The following is a 23,920-nucleotide window of genomic DNA, read 5'->3' on the forward strand; positions in this document are numbered from 1 at the left end:
ATAAATAAGGATATTTGATAGAGAGTGATGGGGATGGGATAGGTCACCAAAGTATTGGATGACAGGGGAGGGCTGTTTGAGGAGGCGTTACTTGAGTGGAGAGCTAGATGGTAGTTGGTTGTGTAAAGATTTGGGGAAGTTCAATCTAGGAAGAGGAAATCTGGGGTAGATGGAGCTTGATGTCTTTGAGGAACAGAAAGTGGGGCTGGAGAATAGTGAGCAGGAAAGAAAATGGTGGAAGATGAGATCAGAGAACCAGGCGATTACATAGGGACTGGTAGGCTGTGTTAAGTTTGAGTTTTCTTGTAAGAAATTTATTTGGAGGGCTCTTAGCAGGAGAGTGATATAATCTGATTTATAGTTTTAAAAAGATCATTGTGGCTGCTCTCTGAAGAATGAAATTCAGGGGAGCAAGAGTGGGAATAGAGAGATGAGTTAGCGACTCTAAGGTGGCTTGGACTAGCGGTGGAAGGGCCTTAGCGGTGGAAGTGAAGAGGGGGTGGATGGATTCGGGATATACTTAGAAGGTGAAGCCAACAGCCTGCTGCTACAATGAAATGGGAGGTGAAGGAAAGAGAAGATCCAAGAGTGAATGTAAGTTTCTTCAGCTTCAGCAGCAGGATAGATTATCCAGCAGAAGAGGGGTTTGCCAAGATTGGCCGGCAGACCCAACCAGGCATGTCTTTGTAAAGTCATATTGGAACACAGCCTTTCTCATGAGCCTATGTATCGTCTGTGGCTGTTTTTACACTACAGTGACAGAGTTAAAAAGTTGTGACAAAGACTGCTTGGCGCAGTAGACTAAAATACCATTACAGAAAATGTTATTGACCCCTGGTATCATGATTTTTGTGAGGATCAAAAAGTCTGAGAAATGAGCAAGAGTGTTTTGTTTTGCTGGGTGCTGGGGTTAGGAGGAATAATAATCCTTCTTTGGGTATATTAAAATTGAGATGCCAAGACGCCTCTTAGTTATGCAAGTGGGGATATTTCCAGGGCAGCGGGAAATACCAGTTCGAAATTCAGGGGAGAAATAAATGTTTGAGTCATCTTTATACATATGGTATTTAAAACTGAGGAATGGATGACTGGTCAACTAGAGAGATGACACTGAAAGAAAAAAGAAGATCTAGACCCAAATCCTGGGGCATTCCATAAGTTAAAGGGTGCTCAGAAAAGGGAGAGCCAACAAAACACTGAGAAAGAATGGCCGGTGAGGTACAAGAAAAACCAGAAAAATGTTGCAGAAGCAAAAAAAAAGTTTTTTCAAGAAAGGAGGAGTTGTCAGTTGTTATCAAATGCTACTGAGAGATTGCTGAGGATGAAGAAGCAATGATTGGATTTGGGGACGTGGTGGTCATTGGTGACTGTGACATGATCAATTGCAATGAAGTGTTGGGAGCAAAAGCCTAGTGAGGGTAATAAGCTTTGGAAGAGAATTGGAAATGAGGGAATGGAGAGTGATTGTAGGTAATCCTTTAGATAAGTTTTGCTGTAAATGGGAAAAAAGATATGAGACCATATTAGGGAAGGCTGTAATATCAAGGGGAGGTGTTTAAGATGGAAGATTCTGAGTTTGTTTGTATAGAAAGGAAAAAGAAATAGAAATGATCCAGGAAAAGTGGGAGAAATTGACGATGAGTGAGAGACAATTGCATCACAGAAGTGCTGACGGAATGAAATTCACAGCACAAATGGAGTGGCTGGCTTTGGGCAAGACCCAGGACACTCCTTCCATTGTAACAGGAGGTAGAGAAAAATAGGTTTAATCTGATTGCAACTTTGAGGTTGTATCTGATTGCTTCTGTTTTTCACTGAAGAAAGTGATGAGGTCATGATCAGCTGAGAGTGAGGAAGAGTGGTGCTAGAGGTTTGAGGTGAGGAGGAAAAAGTAAATTCAATCATGGAGAGTAGGAAAACGTGCTATGACAGTAGGATTGCTATTCATTGTGATAATACAATCAGAAATTTTATGTTCGCTGATACATGTTAATGATGATGTCAGCTGTTTAACCAAAAGTAAATGTTGCAGTACCTATCTTATTTCCTTTCAGACCCAGTGAGAATATGCTGATTCGGGTCAATAACGATGGCACTTACTGTGCAAATTGGACTCCGGGGGCTATTGGACTCTACACCATTCATGTTACAATCGATGGCATTGAAATAGGTATTTTTTTTTTTTAAGTTGTGAGTTACTTAGTGCAAAGAACTAGAATCAAAATCCTCTTTCTGTTCTAGTTTGCCCTTTAACATGTATCACAGACATGGACAGATTTCATAACTTTTAGGGGGCGTCATATCCTCCTTTATAATGAGTACTTAATTCGTGCATTGTTAAGGTATGTTGTAATAATTTATGGGTCATTGTAGCCCTCATGATTCCTTCCCTGCATTCCCTGATGTGGCTGGTCAGGTTCGATCTCCTCCGTGCTGTGCTATAACCATATTCATGCCTCATCTCCCTACCCCGTGGTAGGTCTGTCTTTCCTTCCTGGCTGTGAGCAGACACCTCTTTCATCTTTGGATCTCCCAGTCTGGCTCAGTGCCTGGTGTATGATGGCTGCTCAATAAATACTTGCCGAAAATATGAATTTTTTTTACCTACCACTAACTTTGAAAAATATATTGCTTTTCCTTTGGGCATTAATCTTTCTCTTTTCTTTATTTTTAAACTATCCATATAATAGGACAATAGTAGGACAACAAAGCTCTAATAAGTGTTTATCAATATGAATTCCTATAACACTGTCTTTCCTAATGCTTCTCAAGCAAAAGGGTTCCTATGATCAGGCAGATTTAGAAAGCCCAATATATTGTAGTCTCATCTTAGACATTAATACAATTCATATTATCATATTTGGGATTCTAAGAAACCTTGAAATTAAGAAGCCTCTCTAAATTTGTTTAATCCTTATCTTGAGAACCTTACATGTAGGGAAGAGGAGACAGGTTAGAGATAAAAGGAATACTGATTAACATTCCACCAAAATACCCTTTGGGAAACTTTCAGTAGTTTGTTTTTACAGTGAAGATAAAGAGGTACTTTACATTGTTGTAACCATAGATGTATAGAATATACATTAATGTAACTATAGGATCAGATATGTTAGATTCATCTATACCATCCTAGAGACATTTAGTGGCAGCCTTTGCTGCACTCTTATTTCAGCATATCTTTAAAGCCTTTAGTTCAGCAAACTTTCGCTGGTTCTGGGCAAAACATTGTTCTAGGTAAGGCAGTTCCTGGCAAGTGTTGACAACTTACTGATGATTGTAAGATAAAACAGCCAAGCAAAATTACATGAAGTAGAATGTAAGTAGTGATGTGCAAGGGGCACACATTACAGCAGTTCAAAAGTGGAGATAGTCAAGAATGGTTTCTTCTTGGCTAATAACGGGTAAACGAAACTGATACAAAGTAAATAAGAAAAATCCGCTTATATTTGTTTTCTGGAAAGACACTGAAGAAAAAGATTCATAGTTACTTAGAATCATTCATTTTGTTCCCCACTTTCTTAGCTTTTTCCAAAGGTAACCAAACTGTTAGTAGACTAGGATCTTGCTTGACTGCAGTCAAGGACAGATAATAATTCATTAGAATAAGGAGGATGATAATAGCATTTAATATATATCTAAAAAATTTTATACACACCTTACATATTTTATTTTTAAAATCATTTCATTCTCACAGCATCTCAGTGAGATAGGTGCTATTCTCATCCCTATTTTATAGATTAAAAAAATGAGGCACAGAGAGTCAAACAGTTGGTGGCAGATGTGGGAACAGCCAAGTCTAACATGAGAAGCCCAGCTCTTAAACACCATGCTGTGCTGCCTGTTACTCATGAGATGATTGGTATAGCTGATAAGTAGTGTTCTGATTGGGTGTTATGAGATAACGTTTGATCACACAAGGGTTTCTTTTTGATTATTTTGAATTTTTCAGTATTATTTTACATATTCCATAGCCCCTCCTCTTTTCCTTGAACCCCTGAGACACCCCTTTGGAATCTTAAGGTCATTTTTCAGATATTTCTCTCTTAGCTATTAAATATTAATCACCTTAAGAGGACAGAATTCAGATATTTGTTTTAATTGTTTAAAATAGCCTGTGAATGTATATTAAGTTAGGTTTAAGGGTCCTCCCTCCCTTGTGTTCTCAAGTGTTAAAGTTCCCTTTCCTTTTCTTACAGATGCTGGCCTCGAAGTAAAAGTGAAAGACCCACCGAAAGGGATGATACCGCCAGGAACTCAGCTGGTCAAACCAAAGACTGAGCCTCAACCAAATAAGGTTAGGGTAGAATGAAATCAGAGCATGAACTGGTCTGAGATTTATTAATTTTCTTCATTGATGCTTCAAGGTAGCCATCAAACACCTCATAGTTTACTTTATTTCAGTATTTGAATTCTAAGTATTCCTAAATGAACTGGAACAATAGTTCATGGTAATTCTAATCATTTCTCAATTGTAGAACCTGTACTTTTTGGTTTCTTTGTATAATGCTATAGTAATTTATAGGTCTTGTGTACTTTCTGTTATTGAAAGTTTACAATTGGGACTTCCCTGGTGGTCCAGTGGTTAAGACTCTGCACTGCCAATGCAGGGGGCCCAGTTTCGATCCCTGGTCAGGGAACTAGATCCTGCATGCTGCAACGAAAGATCCCGCGTGCCGCAACGAAAGATCCCGCGTGCCGCAACTAAGACTTGGTGGAGCCAAATGAATAAATAAAAGCTACCCTTTAAAAAAAAAAGTTTACAATTCACAAAACGTCTACCGAAATTGAGTGTATAAAGTTGACAAGGTTAACGTATCCTGTGCTGTTAAAAGAAAAAATTCATTTCCTAACATCTAAAGAGTAAGCACTATAAGAATTTTAGTAAACTACTTATTAAAAATGAAACGTGGATAATAGAATTTATATACCTTCCTGAAAGGAAAAAAATGGCTCTTTTCTCCTTTTTATCATGTCTTCAAAGTTTAGAAAAGAAATTATAAACGTATATTAATAATTTTCTTTTTTTTCAATAATTTACATTTTTACACATTTTGAAAAAACAACATTTTTTTTAAATGTTGTTTTATAAATGTTTTCTGTTGTTGTTTTTATCAATTAACCACTGTTATTTGCACAGGGAAACCAGCTACAAATAATTTTGGAAACTTTCTGAGAATTACACTTTCAATTCTGTTTAATTTTCTCTCTTACCACTAACTTATAAGGTCTCTGTTCTGTGATTTCCCGTCTCACCTGTCTGTCTTTGCCTTTCTCAGGTTCGAAGATTTGTGGCCAAGGACAGTGCAGGGCTCCGTATCCGTAGCCACCCTTCCCTTCAGAGTGAGCAGATAGGCATAGTGAAGGTCAATGGAACCATCACTTTCATTGATGAGGTAATTTGTAAGGAAACACTTGGTAATAAATTTTGGACAGAAAGTTTTTGCATTGTTTGCACAGTGTAAGTTTACTAAATTGTTTGTTAGAATGTGTTTTAAGCAGTTTGGGTAGTGTTTGGGAAATCATTTCACAGAATTTCAAAATTCTGTTGAGTTTCAAACATTGCATTCATTTTTCTTTATCAATAAAAAAGTAACTAAAATTATATTTTTAGCATAAAAGGAATTCAGTTAACATGGTAGTCAGAGCCTGTACAAGGATTCAATGAAAATGAGTACAGTTTTTCTTGAATTTTTAAAATGTGGTTTGTTTTTGAATGTGTTTATTATATTGCCTTAACTTTGGACAGTACATTTTTCTAATAATACAGTCAAGTAACTTCCAATTATGAAAATCTAAATTGAGGGAAAGAAAGTCTTAAGTTCTTTTGGGAAACATCTGATTTTATGTTTGAAATATTTATCTTAAAGTGTGATTTTTTTGTGTGCTTTTTACTCCTAAGTGACATTGTTTTTTACAATCTCACCATGTGAATTATCATGTTGCTTGGCATTCCTTGCTGTTTTTTTCCTTAAAGGTTCTCCCATTCTTACCTTCTGCAAAAACTAGATGCTTAATCTCCATGTCCAGCATTATTTGCCTGCTTTGTAGCCTATCAGACCTTGCTACCCTCATAGGAGTTACAGGAGGGCGTGGCTTGTTTGTGTTGCGTGTATTCCGTAGATCCACAATGATGATGGTGTGTGGCTGAGGCTGAATGATGAGACGATAAAGAAGTATGTTCCTAACATGAATGGTTACACTGAAGCCTGGTGCCTCTCTTTTAATCAGCATCTTGGGAAGAGTCTTCTGGTCCCTGTTGACGTAAGTAAAAGGCGGTTTTAAAAAGCTTTCTAGGTATACTCTGTCCTCATTACAGGGCTTTCTTTAATTAAGGCTTCTCAGTTCTGAGGTAAACCACAACTAAATAACTTTAAGTGCTTGAATTCTGAGAGCTTCTGTGTAATAAAGAGGGAGTTTGGCAAGGCTAAGGACCTTACTACTTACTATGGTCCATCACAAGCAGGAAGTAGTAAATTAAAACTAGGCCTGCTGAATTCCTTACACAGAGGTAGGGAACGAGAGCGGTTACATTTTTTTTTTTTCCTTTCTTATTCACACTACTGTTTGGAATGAATTCCAAACTAAAATTTAAGAATTCAGTGTTACTATCCATTTCAGAAATATGTATAATGTATTTTTTTTATGTTGGCATTTTGTAATTCTGTGTTGCTTAAGTTTGAATCTTTTCTTTCTTGGCATGTGATACTGCTGTGTTAAAATAAGGTGGATTTTTAGACTTGTGGTGCTGTAGTGTTCTAGTTGAAGTTAAATCTTAGTGTCTGAGAGAATTCACTGAGCCTCTTTGACAGTGTAGTAGAATACTTAGAGTGTTCAAAAGTTTTCTATATCACTAAATATGATAGGAACCCACAGCTCTTTTTATAATTTAAACAGAAATATATGATTTTTTTCTTTTTCATTTCCATCAAATGTATTCCTTATGACACCGCTAATGAATAGAACAGGTAAATTTTTATTTTGAAAAAACCTTAGTATTTTAAACAGTTGAATTTCTTAAAAATCAGTATATAAAACTAGCTCTTTATATCAAATCATTTTAATATATTGTTTGTTTTTCTCCTTAATAGTTCAGAGTAATGTTCTGCAAAGGGGTGTATACAAGATGATTCTTTGGGAAAGAAAATAACAGAACTTCTATTTAAATTTATTGATTTCATTCTTTTCTCTCTTCCTCTGTATATGTTTTATAATAGTACAGTGAGGAGAGATATATCTATCTATATACTGTTTACAAATAGATGCGTGATAAAGAAAGTTTGGAGAGTGTTGGTCTACTGCTTTTTTGATTTTTTTCATCTGTAACTCGAAAGTTGGCCTTAAATTGTTTGAACCCATCTCTCATTATGGTAACCAAATGTTCTTCAGGATTACGAAAATGATATTTTAAATGAGATAATTATAATAGCCATTTTGTTTATGTCATTAACAGCATATTTTTTAAATTTTGACCAATTCAGAGTTTTGTGTATTTTAAGGCCCTAATAAGGCATTATATTAGATTATATTATCTTTACTACCTTCCCCACTTCAAAATTTTCTTCCTAATTCCTTTGTTTGCTCATTTGAGGAGGTGGTTTTGGAAGAGGAAGATATTCACACAGATAGAGCAAGAGAATAAACAAAGGTAGAAAGGAAGAGCCAGAAGTGTGCTGTGTGTTGAAGTTCTGAATCCCATGGCTTCATTTTGGACCACTGCTGTTCTGTTATTTGATGCTTTTAAACTCTAGCCAAGAGACAGTTTTTAGTAGGCAGTCTTGAGGTCAGAGAGAGAGGACATAATAAAGGTAAGAGGGAACGCTAAATGGAGTGAGCCGTACAAATACTCATTGATGGCTTTTCACTGGTATGTGAATGAGGAGATTATCACTGACTTATTTGGAAAATCTAGATGAAGGATATTGGAGATAAAAAGTAAAATGAAGTAGTTTTTGATATTTTCTAGCTTGTCTTTATGTTGAAGAATGGCATGAGTTCTCTTTTAATGTTAAGTAACTCAGAGTATCTGGTATCATTAAGAAGGCTGAGGTTTTTCTGGTTCCTTTATTTCAAGGATGGTAGTGACTTGAGATCCTTACAAATTAAAGGAAAGATGCCAGTAGAAAAGGGAGACATTAAAGATGTAGATAAGAAATCTGAAGGCTGAAAGAGGAGGAGAAAATAGAATTGAGGGCACGTTGGAGAGTTGTTTCTGTGAAGGACGAGGGGGTATGTATGGCAGTGGGTAAGTTTTTAGGGTTGAGGGAGGAAGGGAAGAGGTTGAAGGAGACTGTGATTTCCATATAGAAGGGAGAAAAGTCATCTGTTGAGATTGAAACAATTGAGTTAAGCTAGAGAGTTTAGAAATGCCATAAAGATTTGGAGTAATGTTTGAGAGAAATAGGAGCAGGATCTGACAAAAAAATTACTTGTTTGGGGATTATTGGGCCACTAAGGACCCAGTGGGACCACTGGATAGATCCATTCTGGATACCCTTCCTCTCCCATGGCCCTAAGTATCCAGCATTAAAGGATCCAGGAAAACAGATGATAGCATTGGCTGGAATTTTCTGAGCTGCTATGACAGGAAAATAGGGACAAAAGGGAATTTCAGATGCTGATGAAAGAGCAATTGAGATCACCAACTGTGGGATCCAGCCTAAGGTGGAAATGTGAAAGGACAAATGGATGGTCCAGGGGACTTGGAGGACTTAATAAAATAGAACAATATAGTGAGTGTGCTATACTTGAAGAGCTGGAAGGAGATAGGCAATTTTTGTGATAACATAGCATATTTGAATTTGATTTCATACTTAGAGCATTTTATTGAATGAAATGGCTTATTAATGTGGCTGTGAGAGGGCAGCTGAAGAATGTTGGAAGTAAAGGTCATTGGAACTGCCCAAGTCTAAGAACTAAAAGGCTAGGCAGTTGGATGATATCCACATCGACACGAAGACATACCAGTGATGGCAACACTGTGACCTGCAAGGTTTGAAAGAGAGTTTGTATACGATTGGAAGAAAAGTCCCATTAGATACAATATAAAGTCATGGGACAAATGGGAATAATTAGATGTTGGATCAGGAGGAAGCCTAGAGTAGTTTTGGTATAAGAAGAGAACAGGTAGATGACATAAGGGTTTATATTTTATGTGGTGACCAAAGAGGACAGAGGGGATGTGTGACAACTGGCCTAGGGCTTCAAATAGATCCGGTATAAAGTTGCTTCAATGAGGGTGTTATATGAGGACCCACAGAGTCAGAGCCTGGCATAGGCAAGAACAGGCTAGTTTTCCAAGGTTTTGATTTTAAGGACCAGGACAGGCCTCTCATACAGTCAATAAGTTTTTAATGAGTACCTTACTCTACAGGGCAGAGCATGATAGGACATAGAGGGGATAATGATTCCATCTCATCTCCTCAAGGAACTAATACAGCTAAACAAACCCATCTTGCTGCTTCTTCCCTTTACATCTCTTACTTCATTTACTACTAGAAAAATGCTGACCACCTATTCTCCCTTTTTATACTTCAGTTCGTTTGTGAGTAGATCAACTATAAATTATGGCTAACCATTGTGAAACACTACTCAATTAAAAAAAGAAAGCTAGGAGATTGGAAATAAAATTAGAAATTATCGAGGACTAATGCCACTAACTTAGATGCAAAAGTACCAAAAAGTTGCCTTGAGCAGCCCTTACATCAACCTCTTCAGCCTTTTCTAGTTACAACAATTTTGTATTCACATGAGTGCGTGTACCCTATTTGGAGCCTGACTCAAACAGACTGTTGGAGAGAATGGGGGTAGGGATTGGAAATTGAACGCTGACTAAATATTTGATGAACTATTTTTTTTAAAGATTACCATAAATAGTCATATTTAGAATGAGCTTTAAAATGATTTTTGTTGCACTGTCTTATTTATTTACTCATACTGTAGAACTATCATTTTCATTGTAGATAAGTACTTTAGCTAAATTTTGGCCTACCTACCAGCAGTTCTATTTAAACATCATTACTTTACTAAGAAATAATCACATCCTAACTTAGTTCAAATATGACTTTAACTGTGTTTTAGTACTTTAGTAATGCTCTAGTTTAGAGATTAAATAGCATTAGACATCCATATTATGACTATGTCTTTTTTAGAATATTTTTAAATCAAAAAGTATTTTTTACATCAGTGGGAAGAACAGGGATAAACATGAAGAGTGCAGATTCTTTTTTGTGAGGTGCTCACGGTCTCTTAGAACTTGTTGCCCCTTTTAGAACACACTGTTTAATTTTACATCTTAGAGTCTTTCTTTACGTTGTTTCATTTGTCTAAAATGCTTTTGCTTCCATTTTTTTTTCTAACTTTTCTAATATTTTCCTAATTGGCCAGACTCAAAAGTTTCTGTCAACGTTTCTCATCCCTGTACATCCCAATAATGCTGTAGTTATCAGTTCATTAATTGTTCACTCAGCATATATTTATTGAGTCCTTATTATGTACCAGATACTAAGCTGGGAAATAGGTGTTGGGTGGAGAGGCAAAGGGGAGGGATACAAAATAAGTAAGAGTGCAGTTCTTGATCTTGGGGTACTCACTATGTAATGGGATAGACATACAATATTCAGATAATTAAGTCACATTGTGTTAAGTTATAGAGTGACTTTACTTAGGAGGTGACATTTGAGGAAATCTTAAAGAAAAATTGCCAGGACAAAGTAAAGTAATTTCACATTAGAGAGTCAGATGTCCAAAGTTATGGACGCGTGCTATGTATGGGAACTAAAAAATGGTCGATACGGGTGAAGCAAGAATTGAGGGTGAAAAGCATATAAGTACTGGGGAAATTAGCTTTTTCTCTCCTTTCTCAGGTAGCACGTTGTCTGTAAAAGCGGAAAAGGCTTATAAATGTCTTTCTCCAACTACCCATAACGTTTAGTTTGGATTTTTTTTGGCCTTTAGCCCATTTGTATTTATATACCTCTTATTTCTGTTAAGCTCCTCCAGGGTTAGGGCTCATTTAGAATCCCTTCTTATGTTTTTTCTTCCAGAGTGTTAAATATTACATTTTGCTCGTGGTGGGCTTTCAACATTTGTTAAATACTAAATTTTAGTTCTTGGCATTTGGCAGGATCATACTGCTTAAAATAATTTCTGACCCTCTTATGCTCCATACCTTAATTCTCTCATTTAATTTTCATTGTGCCCCTTTGATGTTAAGTTTTTATCATTCTCATTTTTCCAGTGACAGAAGAGAGCTATTCTCCCAAGATCATAAGTAGTAAGTAGTGGAGCTAGCTCTGGAACTCCAGGTGATGTGATTCCAAAGCCTATTTTTTTATGTTTAGTCTACCTTAATCTAGTGGAGCCATAAGGATAAATAGTTATAAAAGGATAAAGTAAATCTAGCTATAAGAATCATATTACTTTGGCTAGAACTCCACAATTAAATAAATATGAATACTAATAACTTTAATGGCTGAATGAGGATGAATATCGTGATGTATGTTGAAGGTATACCTGGGGAAGGCTGATTTTAAATTAAAATTCTTAAGATTTGGAAACTACAAATGTAAGCCAATAGAATGTTTCAGAGACCAAGGAAAATACGTTTAAAAAGAGAGAGAAAATCAGTTATGCACATGACCTGGGAGACATTTGACTGCCTATAATAGAGCCTAAATTTTTTGGAAAGCAAGTTTGCTTCTAAAGTAGGAGATATTACTGATCGGAAACTTATAGGCCCAGTTCTTTGGATTCTTTGTCAAAAATGAGGTCTTTTAACATTGTGAATGAGGTTGAGTGGTAGAGAAAGTTTATATCAAGGAAAGTATATGATACCTCATTAGAAGTATTCAAAGGTATCTTTATAATGCCCATATCATCCAAATTCTTGCAGAAGCAACTTGAGTCTACGAACACGCCGTGCAATTATACAAACCGCTTTCTACCTACTTAGGCTGATTGGTGTTCACATATAGAAAGTAGGCTGATTTTTCTGAATTTGGGGGCTCTGAAGATTTGGGGGAGAGATGAAGGAAAAATATCATTTGGTATTCTCTCTTATAATGTTACTCAGGGTAATTGGTAAAATTAGCAAATGTTTCTTGCATTTTATGTCAGTTTCATTCTTTTGGGATACCTAATGATGCCGGATAGTCACAGCTTTAATATACCCCAAATTTCTTGATTTTGTCTCGTTAATAAATTTGTGTGTATATGTATGCATAACCTGTTTTTCAGTCCTACTAAATACTAAGTATTTACTTAATACACCATTAGTAAATATGCTGTCCTTAGATGGTTATCAAAAGCTTCATTTCATACTTTAGCTTGATGTTTAAGTTTCCTAAACAGAATGGAATTAAGGCTTAAATTCCATTTAAGCCTTAATTTAAGCCTCTATTAAAATAACACTATAATTGTTTGTATATATGCTGTGTTTAATTTCTCTGAGATATTTTATCTTTTTCACTTTAAAATTGGCAATTTTTAACTCTGTGATCATCTAGCACAATGAAACAATTACTATCTTTTTTATCTTTTTTTTTTCTTTTTTTTCTTTTTTTTCTTTTGCGTGCGCATTTGGCATGTTTGGTCATGTATTTCTCCATTAAAATTATTCGCTTATTTGGTCTCTTCTATGCCTTGAAAGATTATTGTCTTAGAGTTGCAATTTGGTGCTCATCAATTTAGTTAGGTTTTTAGCATGCTTCAGTTTCTAATTTTCTTGACAGAACTTTTTCGCCTTCACAATAGTCTTTGAGAATAAAATGATTTAGATTATTGTAGATATGTGTGTATTTGTATACGTGTGTGTATATATATACACACACTTTTACATACATATATAGTGGTGCTCATATTATTCTATAAAATTATACAATATGAAAGCTAATTTATATATTTTAATAGTGAGAAATTGAGACTTTGGAGAGATTAATATTTTCATGCATGTTCGTATCATTAGACTAAACTTTCCTAAATTTTTGAAAGAAAACTATGCAAGTACATTTTAATTTTAAACTCCAGTTTTCTATCTGGTGCTTTTTTGATACTTGATAAATGCAATTTTATTAGGATAACACATTTTAAAAATAATCTTATAGTAAACCAGTGTAGAAAGAATTTTCTACAAATGCAGAACAAAAGCAAAAGAGTCAAATTTGAATCCACATATAATTAACATGTACAAAATTGATTTTATTGGCAATTTGTTACCATGGTTAGCAGTTACATCACTTTAAAGTATCATTGTATATGTTAACTCATGTCCTCAGACTGAGGAAACTTGAGTTTGCACATTGAAATAAAAGAGAGGGAATTCCTTGGCAGTCCAGTGGTTAGGACTCTGCGCCTTCACTGTTGAGGGTGCGGGTTCAATCCCTGGTCGGGGAACTAAGATCCCACAAGCTGCATAGCACAGCAAAAATTTTAAAAAAATAAAAATAAAAGAGAGATACAAGCTTTAAAGTTGTCAGTCACCACATTGCTGCTTTGTTCCTAACTCATCTGCATTGCTTTTTACAACGCTTTTCACATTGCTTTTGATGCTAGAAAAATTTATGCTAAAAAACAGAATATGCTAAAAAATATTAATATTGTTTTATGTCAAAAGGTTTGCACTGCTATTCTCTGCAAAGGAGAAAAACCATTGAGCAAATACTCCACAAATTCTTACATACATGGACGAACCAGTAAGGACATCTTTTTCCCCCCAAAATAGCATTTCAAAATACTTTGCAACATGTTTCCACTTCACCTAAAGAGGAAGTGCCCTGTCTGCTGTCTATTTTTAAATATGAAGGGGGCTTTGGTTTTTTGTTTTTTTCTTTTGTTTTGCATTTATCTGTAGGCACACTAATAGAAGCTCATTTTTTTTCTGCCTTTTATATGTTTTATATTTCTGTATTAGCATATATGTATGTATATGGGTCTGTATCTACATCTGTCCCTACATGTACATACATGAGGAAAATACAGAACTGGAGAATATTAAATAAATTCTCATTATCTAAAATGGCTTACAGTTGGTTGGGAATTGTGTTGTTTCTTTTGTGCTGAAGTCTTGGATAATGACAACTTTCATTAACTTTTTGAATGTCCTCTTTTTTGTATTTATATAAGCAGTAAAATTGTGTAATTGCTGGTTTCTGGAAGGATTTTAATTTCCGATCAAATAAATATGTTCAATAGGATGATATGTCTATGTAAATGTATATCATTTTAATTTTTATGAAAACATTTTGTGAAAATGTTGATTTTTCTGGGACCATGTTGCTGTGAATTGGTTGTTCTGTAACAAAATATTTTTAGGCTCTTAAGTAGAGATCCTAAATGCTCTGTGCATTTCCTAAACTTTGAGATGCAGAAAACTAGGTCTGCCTTTTGATAAAAGTTCAGATTGTATGCTTTTTCTCTATGCTTTTCTTAACAAATTTGCTAACAGCTTTCAGTAACATTTCCAAGTGACTGTTTTCTCATTTATAGAAGAGAGCAAAATTGAAAAATGACTTCGATTTTTTTTCTTTTTGACTTTTTTTGTACTTTAAACAGGGATAACGAATTCACATATACTACATGCCATTATTATTCATAATAATATTTGCTCTATCTATACAATCTGTGTTAGTCACATTTTCTTTATAAAACAGCAGACTGTCTTCTGTCATAAAAGAAATCTGGCTTGTACTGGAATAGACACGTCATCATTTAAAGGAGTTTGAAGGTGTCCTTCTTGCACTGACTGTCTTAAGGTTTAAATCAATGTCTGGCTCTTAATTGTAGTAAATGGCATGACACACTATATCCATGGAGAGCTTTTGACAAAAACTTATGTATCGGAATTTCTTTGCTGTGTGGTTTACTCAGGTGGCTTCAGTTTCCCTTTAGTGAAATAATATTCCAGTGCTGGTGCTAGAGTATAGAACATTGTTGTTACTGTGAACGCATCTTCTGCAGATGATATCCTGTTCCCTTTCTTTGTTGATATTTTTCTTTCTTAAACTTTGTTGCTCAGAATATCTTTAATGCTAGCCAAGGAGTCAGGGATTTGGACGTATTTTCATGGACTTCCAAAGCTTTTTTCCCCCAGGTGAGTTAACTGTAAGGAACAGTCATACATTATTCAGGTATTTCAGCTTGTATAACAAATTTTACATTGTATCTTTGAAGCCTTTACTTAAGATTAATTTAAAAAAATTTCTTTTTACCAAAATCGATCTATACAGAGTTCTGCAATTGAGCTTCCCCATAAACCTTTCCCCTCTAATTCTGCCAAAGACTGTATTACTAGTGTAAGTTCAACTTTTACTTGACTTCAAATTTGGTATATCTAACTTTATGACTAGCTTCTCCAACAATTATATACAGGTCTAGCTTTTTCAGAACTTACTTATTTAGGTGGGAGAGTTCCAACCCTATGGCTCTTCTGTTTTTTTCCTAGCCTTGCACAGTGGCCTTTTGAATGTTGGGGTGGGATTGCAGGGAGCAAAAATTAACATTGCAGTTCATCAATTTCATGTGCTGGTGCCCAGGTCTTAAATTTCTGTATAGAATAAAACATGCATTTTAGGATTTCTTGAGAATAACAGACACAGTTCTGTGATTTTAGGTCTATCAGTTCTTTTTATACTGTTTAGTATTAAGAAAAAGGATAGACTTTGCTGTACATTTATTAATTTATATAGTTTCTTTAACTAATCAATAAAATATTAAATATTTTAGGACAGTTCTCCTATATTGCCTTTCAGTGAATAACTTGCAATTATTATAATTATTATTAGTGTTTGCCAAGACTTTTCTCTCACTGTTACCCTGAGTGGTCAAATTGGAAATATTTTTATAACTTAATTAAATGCTCGAGATGTATCATTAAAGACCAGGGAAATTTTTTTTTCACTAAACCTGTGAATATTTGTTTAGTTTTTACATCATGCCATGTAATTTTTAAAAGATCATTTGTACATATGACTAATTTGACTCTTCCATCTATGAAATAGCATCATGTATTTGCTAAAATTGATCATTCACAATGACATTTTTAAATACTGAAAATCTCATGAGTAAAACAGCACAATTTAAAGTTTAGACCTTACTCTCCATTTTTATTTTGAGTGCTTTCTTTGTATTCATATAGTTGTACACATATATAAATTTTTACAAATATGCATGCATGGGTATATAAAATGCATATTTTATTTTAGATTGTAAATCTAAATTTTTCAAGTACTTAAAATTCTCCTTTCCATTAAATTGCCAATATATAAATAAGGAATGTTGGACAAATATGGTACAGTAATTATAGTAAATGTAAATAAATACTGTCCGTAGCACGTATTTGTGTAAGTAAAAATTGATGATTATTCATCACCACAATGAAATTTACAAGATATTATGTGAAGGTTAATAATGGATTTAAAATTTTTTCTGACCAACCATATATTAAAGTCACAGGTATGGAGAATTCTTCAATCCACATTTTTTTAACCTTATGAATTTATTTTTAATTTTCCACTATGTAATGGACATTTCTTTTGGAATGAGACTACTCATAGGGATAGAGCTATTCAGTAATATTTTATCTTGCATAATATGTTAGTGGGTTTTTTCATTTTTATCCTATTTATATCATACCTAAATATTAATTTAATTTTAACCTAATGTTTGAATAAGTGTCCCATTATGATCTTTTACTGTATTTGAATAAAGCAATTTGTAGAGTCTATATTGCTGTATTTAAAAATGCAGTTGAAGTCTGTTTTAAAGAAGTAATAATGACAGTGGAAGAATTTCCAGTGTAGAACTTTCCTTTACATTTAATTGGGAAAAAGAGCAAATATGGGAAGGTTATTATTTCTCTTTATTGCATTCACGTAGGAAGTAATTTCGTCACAGCATTCAGATTCAACAGGAAATTTAGGGTATGTTCCTTTCTTTCATTTTAGAAGTGACTCTTTTATATCCAAATGTATTATATTTATATAAAACCACATCTTTAATGTTAATCTCTCCGCTCTACTAAAATATAATCATCTTTTTCTGTTAAAAGCATTAGTATATCACTGTTTAACAATGGTCTAGCAAATCTAACAAGGCATTTTTATTTGTACTGTATTAAGAAAGTGTGAGTTGTTAAAATTCTATAAGCATTCTTATTTCATTCATAACTAGTAAATATTAACATGTAGCTATATTTCATGCACATTTTTCATCATTGTTATCTCTGTTTATAGATGAGTCTCCAGAATCCTCATACCTATTTTCTCTATTAATAGTTATAAACGAAAGTACAAGGAAATGAAGATTTAGACTTTTTAACCCATACCGACAGGCAGTAATGCAGTAATAATGATTCAAAATTATTCAGTTGTGGTTCATATAGTAAACTATTTTTGTTTATCCTACTGTTAAATATTTCACTAAAAGATAAAAGTAAAATCAAGTACTACTGTGTTTCTCAAATTATGGTGGACAGAAGCTAGAGGTTCAGTTCCTCTCCTGCTATCTTTTCTTCTCTTCAACTCTATTTTAAATATTGTTCAGAAGTGAATAACTGAAAGATTCTTTAATAGTAGTATTAACCAACCCTTGAGCTATCTTTGGATATGTGTTCTTTTTCTTAATTGATGCATTATGGACTTGCTGTAAAAGCAATTAAGAAGGATGTTGAAAGTGATAATAGATTGTATTTTGTTTACTTTTTTTTCCTATTCAAATTTTCAGGAACCTAAAACTAGTACTGATGACTTTTTCAAAGACATAAACTCCTGCTGCCCACAGGAAGCAACAATGCAAGAGCAGGATATGCCGTTCTTGCGAGGAGGGCCAGGCATGTACAAGGTAGTGAAGACGGGACCTTCCGGTCACAACATCAGAAGCTGCCCTAACCTTAGAGGTATCCCAATTGGAATGTTAGTTCTGGGAAACAAAGTCAAAGCAGTGGGAGAGGTATGGATTCTTGTAGCTTCATGACTTCTAAGATATTCGTTTTTAATATAATACAACCAAAGCATCTCTTTCTTCCAAAGGTTGCCATTTCCATCCCAGGTCTTTAAATGTTAATGTTCTTTATCTTTACCTGTATTGAAAATACTAATGCAATTTTTCTGTGCTTCTTTTTTAATAATTTTATTCTCATAATTATCCTTGTGAAAACAATATTTATATAACAAAGTGATTTGTATTGTATATATAAATGTTCGGTATTTGCAAATATCTTTTCACTATTGCAAATGTGTACTGTACTGTCATGGATGAACAGCACTTTGAAATATTTGCTATGAATCAGTTTGGAGATGTGTTATATTCAAAGGGTTTCGTTTCTTCGTTCCCATATATGGGTGTCACTGAAGTCCTGAGCAAATAACATTACTCTTTAGTCAACTGTGGCATTTGCCTCAGCTGATGAGCTTAAAGATGTAGTGTGTCATGCTATTTCTCAGTGTCAGGGTTATTTTCAAGTTGCATTTTAGGCACTACCAACCTAAATAATAGAGAGTATGCTGTGTTAGGACATTTCAGGTGCCAAACAAAGAGCCGTGTGTTTTGGGGTAGCATTTAAAATTATTAAGGGATTATCCTGTGCCTTAAAAAAATATTTTTACTGAAGTCATCAGTGAGCATTATTTTACAAGACTGTTTATTGATTTCTGTCTTACCTCAGGCTGTGGTCTTAATTTCAGAAACTAATTTGATGATAGAGATTTATTGGAATAATTACTCACTTAAACTTTTTGCTGGTTTTCAGCCTGAATGCCCTGAAAGAATCAAGCCAATCAATCATGCTTTTTGTTATGTACTAGGTAACCAATTCTGAAGGTACATGGGTGCAGCTGGATAAGAACAGCATGGTAGAGTTCTGTGAGAGTGATGAAGGAGAGGCATGGTCCTTAGCTAGAGACAGAGGCGGAAACCAGTACCTCCGACATGAAGATGGCAAGTTGGCTTAAATTTGTGATTTATTCCGATTTACCTTTGCAGTACAGAAGTTTAAACTGTACTGTATTTCTTTTGTTGTAAAGAGCTTTTTTGTGTGTTTACTTTTTAAGTAAAATCAAAACTAAAGGTTTAAAAATCTTGCAATTGTTAAAATTCCTATGTAAAATACATAGGTACTAAATGAATACACATAAAAGAAGAGAATTAGAAGGAAATGTGAAACATATGAATTGGTCTTTGTAAAACATGCTTTTCATTTCATTAATACGAATTTAAATGATAATTCTTCTGTGCCAGTTTGGGACTAAACCTTTTACTCTTTCTACCACTAAATGGAAGTTCAGTTTTCAAACCACTGATTGTAGTACTTCTCCCAGGCAATTTCATTCTGTTTGAATTCTGTCTCAGGAAAGGAGCATTGAATATATGCTTAGCTTCTTCTGGGGGTTTCCTATTTTGTTGTTAGAGTTTCAGCTTTAAACTTTATTTTACCGTTTTTCAACAATGATCTCCTTTAATAAAAGATTTTCCTTTTTATCCTCTTCTCTTCATTCTCCTGGTGGCGAAATCTTGTTCAGACCATGTCATCACTTAGGTGAAGCTTTAACTGATTCTCACAGAGTGAAGAGTTACCTCTCATCCTAAAGAACTGAATTCACCACTAGAACAAAAATGATATTATATTGAAGTTAATTTTTATTTCTTCGTACCCAGATTGTGAGTCCCTTGTGGACAGGCACAGGTTTTTTATCTTTGTATTCCTAGTTCTAAAGCAGTTTTCGCACATACTGGTTGCTCACTAAGTTTTCTAACTATACAAGTTGAGTCACAGAAGTATTAGTTAGGACATCACCATGAGTGGATAAACCAAACGTAGACTTTTCTACCAAATCCCAGAATTTATAGGAGAGGGTCAGACAATTAAATGAATATGCGTCTTTATCCAAAAGAGTATAGTTATAATAACCATTATCCAAGAGGTAATATGGCCATAGTATATAAATAGATTCAAGAAAGGTTTGGAATTTGTGTGAATGACAGAGTGCGTTTAGATATATTAACATGGTACGTTAAACATTCTCCCCTTTTTCCCCACAGCAAGCCTTTGAGATCAGTTATATAATCTTCATTTTACATTTCTAAGCTCATAGAATTTAAAATGACTTGCCTATGGTCATACCACTGGAAACAGGGCAGGTGAAAGACTTGAACCAGAATCTTCATTCATATTTCAAATGCTGTGCTCATTACACCACACTGCATCAGTAATCCACTGAACCCAATTTGAGAACCTACTTCCTCCCTTGTTTTACAGACCAGTTTTTCTTAGTCAAAGATGATGTCATCCTAAAATAATATCCTGAGATGGTAGAACTATTCTTCATTATGTTTTGAAAAGCAAAAGTCTTCATTTCATGTAAATCAGACATTTTACAAGACAACTTTCCCATTTACAGTATACTTACTACATATATAATTATTACATATTCATAAATTCTTAAACATTTTCATTATATAGGGATATTCAGATATAAATGATAATAACCTAAAGCGAGATCAGCTTTATATAAGACATAATTAAATAATCTGAGAATGGTTTAAGTGACTGTCAGGGTCTTTCTAGCTTAGTAATCATTTTAACTAGCAATGAGCATAATGTGTAAGAGTAGGCTCTGGGACTGGACTGCCAGGGTACAAATGCCAGCTCTTAACTTTTCAGTTGTCTAAATTACCTAATATCTCTGTGCCTTGGTTTTCTCATTTACAAAGTGAAGATACTTTATAAGTTCTATATGAAAGCTAAGTGAAGAAATAACAAAGCTATCAGATGGTAAGGATAGCAGTTGTATTCCCATATACTTAGAAGGTAGAAGGTTCTTTTTAGATAAAATGCTTCTTAAATTAGGATATCGTTTCTACTAAGATATATACTCAACCCGAAAAGAGGTGTGAGAGAAGTTTAAATTTCTCTGTGATCACTTAATGATTTTTTGCCATATATATATATATGGCACAATAAAAGCAAAAAAAAGCAATAATAGCAAATGTTAATAGCACAATAAAAGCAAATTGACTCCATAAGAGCATATCCCATTTCTAAATATTATAGTGATTTTGATTGATGAAAACAAAGATTTTGTCATATACTTTACTTTGTTGGTGTCAGTGACCTAATTGGTAGATCTATTATCAAATCTAACTGTGAGGTTGTTTTAAAATTTAACCATCATAAAAATCTTTCTTGCAATTTTCTCTCTTTATAAATGGAGAATAGCACATAAGAAACTAATTTTATAGATGTTCTTTTTTTTGTAGAACAAGTTCTTCTGGATCAAAATTCTCAAACTCCTCCTCCAAGCCCTTTCTCAGTACAAGCTTTTAATAAAGGGGCAAGTTGCAGTGCCCAAGGATTTGATTATGGACTCGGAAATAATAAAGGTAGGTGTTTTAAGTGAGTCTTTTACTTACCTAACTGTAATATTTTTATTACCTTCTCTTATAACCATTTTTATTACTGTTCACACACAAAACTTTAAGTTTGTTCCTAGAAAACTAACAATCAAAATGTTTACGACAGTGTTCTTTTTACAGTATTGGTTTTATCCATTTTAGCTTAAGTTTATAGTTCTTGCTTACCTGTTCTTATTTTGTAGACACTCATTTTGAATTCACGTCGTAAAGATTCTGTGTCACTATATCCAGTAGAAGAACTTTTATCATCCAGTTATTATTAAATGTTAATGAGCAAAAACGAACTTTCCAAAATGATCCATTTAAAATCAAAATATTTTAAGTAATATTTTTAAGTAATATTGCACATCAGCTTTATTAAGCATGTGTGGTTTTCAATGTCTAATCAATTTATCTTAGTTAATTTCGAATGACATGAAAGATAGCTTTGGGTTTGGTATGTATAATGAAACCAAAAAATTGTAAAAACAAAACCCCTAAGCCATATGGATATAAAATGTATACAACTTGTTTTGGTTGCATTAATAGAAGAGACCAGCATCATGGACAGTCCAAATAATAATTATTTTGGAGTAATTTATGCTCGAATTTCATCCAAAATTCCATTTGTATGTAAATTTGGACACATTGACATGCTTTCTTATGAACCTGCTCCTAACTCTTCGCTTCAAAATCGACGATATTGTCAGAAGGTAGCATATAGCTGGACAATGGGTAGGAAGGAGAAGATAGCCTACATGGAAATACTTTTACTTTAAAATGTTATTTAAACTAATTCATGAGATTTGATTTCCAGACACAAATACAGTTGTTTTAATACCTGACTTGCAGAGCAAGTGAAATAATGAAATAGTCAACAAGATACAGAATTACATCTGTATAGAGGAAATATTCAATTTAAAATAAAACCACTTTCTGTTTGATACCTTTATTACTTTCCACAAAGTATTTTTATTAAGAAGGAAGCCTTAGCTACAAGATTTCTTTTTGGCTCTTCCTCCTACATCGGGTTGCTCTATCCTACAGGCTTGGGTACTATCTGCTTGCTCATTTCTGGTAGCTCAGATTTCAACTAACTTAAACTAGACCTTCATGCTTAAGTAGGGTAAATGCTTTGTGGTGTTTTCTTCATGTCCCTTTCCTTCTGCCGCTCCCAGTCCTTAAATTAAAATCTCAGTGTTTACTTACCACTATATACTTGTATAGTAATCTGTTTTAAAGCCATGTTTAATTCAAATTGTATGCTTTCAGTCTCTAAAATGTCTAAATTGTACTGGTAGCTGTCACATTAAATCAGTCTTTAAAACAGAATTTGTTAAAACATCATAAGAATAGAAACCAACTTTCAATAGAGACAAACATTGCTGAGAACATTTGTTAATAATTAGAAATAATGTATTACTTTTTTAAAGTGATATTGCTAATATTGTTCAAAAATAGCATGTACTTCTTAATAGGCTTTTAAAATATTTAGATGGCGTGAAGAAATATTAAGAAACTTTCATCTGATTAAATATATCTAACCTTTATTTATTATCTTACCTTTAATTGTAGTTCCCATTTTCTTTAACTCTTTATGCTATCCAACATCAAGCAATTGTTTTTTGCAAAAATTCTTTTTCCTTAAAACAATTTTATAAACTTCTTCATCACCTCTAAAATCCTTTTCTAATCTGCAGCATTAATTTTTTTAAGTGAAGAGATGTAGCTTATGTGCACAGTTCTTTCCATATTAATCTGTTTCTTGTTGGTGTTTCATTTAAAATTTTATTTATGAAACTTTATTATATCTACAAAATATTCCTGGAAAGGTACTGTTTTCCAGTTTCTGCATCAGCTAGTCTGCATATGGTTCCCCCCCCAACCCTTCTTCTTCAGCATCATTTAAACAATTTAATATTTATATTCTCATAAATAAGGAGCTATCATCCATCCAATATATCATTTCTTATTTTTAAAAGTATTTTTCTGTTAATGTCCTTTGTATTTAATTTTGAAGAAAATATCAGAATTCATGTCTGAGATACTATTCAAATAAGGTACCTCATGTTCCTTTTTTTCTTATAGGTCTTTTATAAATTTTTACATTGCCTATCCGAGCAAAAGAGTTCATGCTTTTAAAAATGTATAATTTCTCTGGCAATAACAACTTTAAAAAAGAGAATATTAATTTATAACTGTAATATAAATGTATTACTAAATTAATAACATATAATTTGCCTCCCTTCAGTCCTACATTGAACTATTCATATTATTTGCATATTTTCTGCATGAAGTGTACTGCGTATGAGGCAGAGTGATAATAGTCAATGTCAGGTACTGCACAGAAGACATCATCGACTTAGATCTTCCTTTATACTTGTATGGTATTGAATCAACTTATCATACTTACCTCATAGACTCTGTATTCTCTCATGCTGCTGCTAGATGTTGTATATGAATTTAAATGGATTTGTTTTTGTAAGTGGGCCATTATATAAAATTTTTTGGGGTGCTTCCATTATTAAAACAACATACA

General features: G+C 33.8%; 1 protein-coding gene across 2 annotated transcripts in view; it reads left to right on the plus strand.

Annotated features, from left to right (window-relative positions):
* Window positions 1-23,920, plus strand: part of MYCBP2 (MYC binding protein 2) — a gene marked incomplete at its 5' end in the record, with an annotated part of 273,021 nt that overhangs the window by 186,431 nt on the left and 62,670 nt on the right. For both annotated transcript variants that reach the window (XM_082675380.1, XM_082675381.1), the window contains 7 exons: window positions 2,055-2,170; window positions 4,197-4,294; window positions 5,277-5,393; window positions 6,121-6,261; window positions 17,716-17,940; window positions 18,795-18,927; window positions 21,247-21,369. In XM_082675380.1, coding sequence (XP_082531506.1) covers window positions 2,055-2,170; window positions 4,197-4,294; window positions 5,277-5,393; window positions 6,121-6,261; window positions 17,716-17,940; window positions 18,795-18,927; window positions 21,247-21,369 — 953 coding nt within the window. The remainder of the gene's footprint in view (window positions 1-2,054; window positions 2,171-4,196; window positions 4,295-5,276; window positions 5,394-6,120; window positions 6,262-17,715; window positions 17,941-18,794; window positions 18,928-21,246; window positions 21,370-23,920) is intronic.

Source organism: Grampus griseus, assembly GCF_964374135.1.
Source record: "Grampus griseus genome assembly, chromosome: 18".
Classification (NCBI taxonomy): domain Eukaryota; kingdom Metazoa; phylum Chordata; class Mammalia; order Artiodactyla; family Delphinidae; genus Grampus; species Grampus griseus.